The following is a 6,073-nucleotide window of genomic DNA, read 5'->3' on the forward strand; positions in this document are numbered from 1 at the left end:
GCATTTTTTTTTTAAATAAAATCCAACTACTGGGTTTTGTTAATATCGCGTGTTTATGAAACTACTCGATATCTGCTTCCTTTCTTAGCTAGAATAAATTCTAAATTAAATCCGTAGATTTAATTCTTCATAAACCGGAATAAATCACGACTCAAGAAATAATAATAGAAAAAATAATTCTATTGTGATTAATAAATAACATGACTTAACTAAGTCAGTTATGAATCTGAAATAAATAATTATTGGCTTACTCAATAATTCTCATCGCGGTTTTATTTACGCGAAGCTACTGACTTGGTAATAAAATAATAATCCTGCTTAATTAGAATATAATCCAGTGTCATAAGTTGAATTTAAATAATAAATAATTACTGGGTTTAAATATAATAAAAGAGCGGGTTGTTACAGGTTCCTACAGTGCTTTCCCCTGCTTTTGCTAAAACCAAAGGCAGTGGAGTCGGTGGTCGCAGGAAATCCAGCAAGGAGAAGGCAATGGTTTTAGCTCAGAAGCCTTTGCGTAACTGCAAAAGATGCAATACCATGGGACACCATGACTCTCGGAATTGTCCCACCAAGGCAGTTGTTAAGCCATGAAGTTTTTAGCTATTGTCTTTTTCACATTTTAGTTTGCTTCAATTAATTTGACGTTGACGAATTATTTTGTTAGAATATTGATCCACGTTATTTTTTTAGAACTACAGTTGACTTGACCAATTACTATTCTGATCGTATATTTTAGAATTGTACAACCAATTATAGAATTTATAAATACTCATTTACTATAACTTATTTGATCAACGTTTTTGAAACTTTATCTGAATTATTAATTTATCTGAATAAATTAAAGGCACATCTGAACATCATTATCCACCTCTCTGAATTATAAGTCTAAACATCTGAATAATCTAGCAATATAGAAGAACTTCTGACAATAATTATAACTTATAGATAACTTATTTAATGAACATCTTTTAAACACTATTTGAATTACAACTCCATTTATCTGAATAACCTATCCGAATAGAAAACTTAAAAACTGAACATCATGTCTTCCCTTTCTGAATAACCTAAAAACTTATTTAAATATTGAAACATTATGGAAATAATTGTAGAAACACTAAGAAAACTTAATAACCTAACCGAATAGAAAACTGATTGACTGAACATCATGACTCCCTTTTGTGAATTATAATTTAAAACATCTGAATAATCTAGCCCAAAAATGTACTGCCATTATTTTTGTTAAATTGAAGTTTATATTTGTTGATAGATCCAATATTGTGTTAGTATATACAGAACTTAATACATCAAACATTCAGAATTTTGTAAGTATTTGACTATTCTAAACAAGCACACCATAATATTTGAAAACTAGTTCACATTTATTCAAATCAATTTGGAGTCTGCAATATAATGTATTTCCCCAAAAAAACGTCTGAAACAAGCACACCATAATATTTGAAAACCAGTTCACATTTATTCAAATCAATTTGGAGTCCGCAATATAATGTATTTCCCCAAAAAAGCGTCTGAAATTTATAAATTGTAACGTGGAATAGTGTTCAGTTGATGAAGTTTCACCCAAGTAGGATCGAGTTCACATTGAATCCTGGATTCTTGCACATCTCTGTAAAGGTATACGATGCTTTGTCTCCAATCTCTTTCTTCTCGCTGTTTCCCTCCCACGCAACTATCGATGCACAATACCTTATGCGCAACCTTGTCAACTGCTGTGGGCGTTTATTGGATAAGTTGCATGTCCACCCCTTTGTAACATCACCCATAAAGGTCTCTAAATGCCTCATTAGGTATACTCCTGTGTCGACTTCGTTCTTACTATCAGCCCACGACATTTTGACGACATGCTCAACTGAGTTAGCCACTGCCTTCGCCTTTCTCTCATCGTTGTGGTAGTATAGGAAGTCGGCCAATAGTTTACGCTACAACAAACATATCCATTAAAGTTGACATATAAACCAGAAGAATAAATATGGATATCAAGCCACTCACCAGATCGCGGCATACACCCCTATATTTGGTGTCATTTGCATCTCCAGTTACTTCATTAGTGTTGTCTAGTATATACAGTCGCTGACGACGTGTATCGAAACACAAAGCATAGTACTTTTCTTTTTCGTACACCGGGAAGAAAAACTATAGATAGAAAATATTTTAATACCTAATAATAATACATTGAAAAAGATATATTTTCACAAGTAGTAAAGTTACCATGTCTACGACAGAAAGCAAATCTCCATGATGTGCCTGTATCTCAGCATATAGTGTTAGAAAAAATGAAGTCTTCTAGTCGGCGTAGGACCAATCAGTTGGCTTCAGACAATCCACCTATTACAACATAATACCTTTTTAATCTAATAAGCTTTACACAAATAAAATGTAAAAAGCTCCTAGCGCCGAATATGCTTCATATTCAAACTGAACAAAATAGCAGTTATTTTATCTGAATATTACTGAATAGCATGCGTAACTTATCCGAATAACATGATGTATTTATCTGAATAAATCCGAATAGCATAAGTTGTCAAGCCGAATTTATATTATGATGTTCTGAATATCAAATATAAACTTATTGAATTTAATTTGCTAACACACTGTAATAATTGTTCACTCACATATATGTTTGTTGTTGCAAAGAATCGTGTAGGCGATGTTTCAGAGCGATATTGCTCTTGGCCATTCAAGATTACTGCCCATGCATCTATGACAGCCGTTCCAACTACTATGCCTCTTTTTAGGGTTATCATATCATAACGCCTTAAGTCAACATCGATGGCCGAAAACATAAGCTCATGCCTACAAATATATAATTTCACTTCAGTACTATTAAACAATAAATTCACATAAAGTAGCAAACCAAAAAGTATTGTACCTATCTTCTTCAACTGCATACAATGTGTAGAAAGTAAGCTCTTTCTCCTTTATGGTCAGTTGCTTTGATGTTGAGATTTCCCTTTGTAGGAAGGGTGATCTGAATTTTGCTGTTTTTCTTAACAAACTCTTCATTGGTGTTTTACCAATGTTCCTAGCTTGCATTGGAATCTTCTCGCACATAAACAAATAAATTCAAGCACATGCATTTATAATAGTACTTAACCAAGTTCATAATAGCACTTAATTTTAACAATATTCACATACGTTTTCGTCAATTCTTCCCAGAGGCAAACGTGCTGCCTTGCCATCTAATATCTCAGTTCCATTAACCTGTTTATCGCAAAATGTAAATTAAGTTACAACCATATTGAACTACTTCTTCACATTTTTCCTAACATATATTTTTTTCAGCACCTCCAGCTGTTTATCAATGTTGTCTGAACCTTTTCCACGGGCTGCACCTCCAGCCTACAGATATAAACACAACTCCAATTAAGAAGAATTTTATCAAAATAAACATAAGTTGTATTTAAACTCAATAAGAAGAATTTCTGGTTCCATACCCTTGTTGACCTACGGGGTGGAGTCTTGGCAACCTCATTCACATTTCCAACGTCTGCCTTTCTAGCAACCTACAATTTTAACATATGTATAATTTTTTAATTTCTATGTTTTTTAAAAGCTATGAGTCTTACGTAATACACTAAAACATACCACTTTTTTGACAACACAGCCACCCTTACTCTGAACTGCATCCATGGCTCCCTTTCCCATAACTCCTTCTTCAGTTGCTTCTTTGGACGGTTGCTCTATACCGTCAACAGACTTTCCCTTATATATAAAGAACTCCATGTTATTGTTTAAGTTATATTTGTACATCTTTAGAAAACAATATAGAGACTCATACCAGTTCACCAGTCCCCGTCTCATGTGCTGCACTATCCTCGACCATGGCAGATTCTTTTAATGGTTCCTGCTGGACTTTTTCTTCAATCTAAGATAATAACACACACGCAATATTTTATCGACATTACGAAGCAATGGCACATAAATTTAACAAATATACATTATAAAAACTAATAATAACACTACCGATTTGTTGGCAAAACTTTCCTCAACCATAGTTTCACCCTCAATTGGAACCTTAATTTATTATAAGGTACATGCAAGTAAAATCCAGAATACAGAAAAACACAACCAAACTAAACTTTAAATTTTATGAATATCATTATTTTATGGTCAGAGAATATTATATAACTCATACCAGTTCACCATTCCCTGCTTCGTGTGCTACACTATCATCGACCATGCCATATTCTTTCGATTGCTCCTTATAGACTGTAGCTTCAATCTAAGATAAAAACACACACACAATATTTTGTAAACCGTACGAAGCAATGACACATAATTTTAACAAAAATGCATTATAAAAACTAATAATACCACTGCAGATTCCTTGGCAAAGCTATCCTCAACCATAGTAGCACCCTCTGGGTTGGGAACATGTTCGACGGGATTGATAAACATGCATTTTTACCTCTTGGTGTGTCATTTTTTATGCTTAGTTGTGAGGATTTTGTGTGTTTGATGGTCTATTTGAGCTTATATTCGTTTATGGTCAAGAACTTGTTACTTGCTTATATTTGAACGACTTTTTAGAAATAATGAAGCAGAATTTGGAAGAATTGGCTGAAATACAAGTTGTAGTTCGTCTCGATAGGAGTTTGTGAGCGCAAACGGATCATAAATCGGAGTTCGGACGAGGGAGAACGAGCCAAAACAAAATCGCTGCGCAAAGCTATTAGAAGTTCTGTTTCGTCACGCGGGCGACGTGGCCGCGCAAGTCGCCGTATTTCCGCCCAAAATTCGTTTTTTTTAGCGATTTTGGGTATTTTTGAGAGCTACAAGACCTAGGGCATATAAATACTCCCCAAGAACTTATTCTCTGCAACCTTTTATCACTTTGTATCATATTTTACTTTTCCTGAGAGCTGAGAGAGACGGAGAACAGAGCAAGAGCAAGACTGAAGATTCTCGATTTTACTATGGTTTTTCTTGTTGGATGTTTATTTGTTTTATTGAGAATTGTATTCTAGTTCATATGTCTATGTGTGGCTAGAATCCCTTTTTCCAGGGTTTAGGGAGTAGACATGATTTGAATTTCAGAGTGTTTGATTCAATTAATTGAGATTGTTATTCCTTTTTATGTTCTTGTTATAATTGTTTGCTTTATTGATTGGCCACCAATTTAGCATAATCATAGGTTTTAATTTGAGATCGGGAGATGTAATTATTACCTGAACTAAGAACATAGAACACATATATTTAATTCTAAAGGGAATTGATATTTGTGAATGCGTTAATCCTATGAGCTTTTAGGAGTTGCATGTTAGAAGTGTGATCCGGGGACGGTAGCCTTGCATGTAATCAACGGTTTGTATGCCACGGGAGTGGGTATAGACTAGTTTTGAGATTGCCTTAGGAATCATCTTATTAATTGAATTGAACATGTTAGTTAGGAGAATCTGTTGAAACCTTTACCTTGGGAAATCTTCTCTTATCTGTTTCTCTGTTTCGCAGCTTGATTTATTTTCTTTTCTGCTGTTTATTTATTTTGTTCTTTACTACAAAAACTCTCATTTTCGTTTGTCCAGATAGAGTAGAATAATTTAGGATAGGCATTGATAATAATTCAGTCTCTGTGGAATACGACCTTGCTTGCTACTGTACACAATTGCACCCGTACACTTGCGGCGTGTTAAAGAAAATAGCGAACAAGTTTTTGGCGCCGTTGCCGGGGACTGATTTTTATCAGTACTATCTATAGATTGTTTGAGACTAATCTGGATTTTTTTTTGTTATTTTTATTTATTTTCTCTATTTTTCTTTTGGTTCTTATTTTTTGGTTCTGGAGTTTTTCCAGGTAGTGCATGAGCAGCTATGGAGATTTTTGATAGCATGGGTACTACATGCTATCAATGGCCCGCCGAGAGGGTATATTTGGAGAATGTTGATGCCACCACAAATTCTGATTCAGTTACTTTGTTAGCCACTCAAATCGCTGCATTGTCTTCCAAGATAAATGCTTTGCATATTGCTAAGATGGAGTCAGCTGTGAAAAATCTGATGATGATGGAAGAAGCAAATTTTGTCAGCAATTGGAATTTCAGGAATTTTCAGC

The 6,073-nt window shown here is 34.3% G+C and overlaps 2 protein-coding genes across 2 annotated transcripts; both read right to left on the bottom strand.

Annotated features, from left to right (window-relative positions):
* Positions 1 to 1,533: 1,533 nt before the first annotated feature.
* Positions 1,534 to 2,332, bottom strand: LOC131012534 (uncharacterized). The gene is made up of 3 exons (XM_057940516.1): positions 2,230 to 2,332; positions 2,011 to 2,154; positions 1,534 to 1,940 (listed from the first exon to the last, which is right to left on the bottom strand). The coding sequence occupies exons 1-3, from the start codon at positions 2,230 to 2,232 to the stop codon at positions 1,578 to 1,580; spliced, it is 510 nt and encodes a 169-aa protein (XP_057796499.1). The 5' UTR covers positions 2,233 to 2,332; the 3' UTR covers positions 1,534 to 1,577.
* On the bottom strand, positions 2,305 to 4,403 carry LOC131007570 (uncharacterized). The gene is made up of 10 exons (XM_057934479.1): positions 4,336 to 4,403; positions 4,157 to 4,243; positions 3,800 to 3,886; positions 3,607 to 3,723; positions 3,456 to 3,524; positions 3,307 to 3,360; positions 3,157 to 3,222; positions 2,891 to 3,060; positions 2,634 to 2,814; positions 2,305 to 2,346 (listed from the first exon to the last, which is right to left on the bottom strand). The coding sequence occupies exons 1-10, from the start codon at positions 4,369 to 4,371 to the stop codon at positions 2,305 to 2,307; spliced, it is 909 nt and encodes a 302-aa protein (XP_057790462.1). The 5' UTR covers positions 4,372 to 4,403.
* Between the last annotated feature and the right edge of the window lie 1,670 nt (positions 4,404 to 6,073).

Source organism: Salvia miltiorrhiza, chromosome 2 (assembly GCF_028751815.1).
Source record: "Salvia miltiorrhiza cultivar Shanhuang (shh) chromosome 2, IMPLAD_Smil_shh, whole genome shotgun sequence".
Lineage (NCBI taxonomy): Eukaryota > Viridiplantae > Streptophyta > Magnoliopsida > Lamiales > Lamiaceae > Salvia > Salvia miltiorrhiza.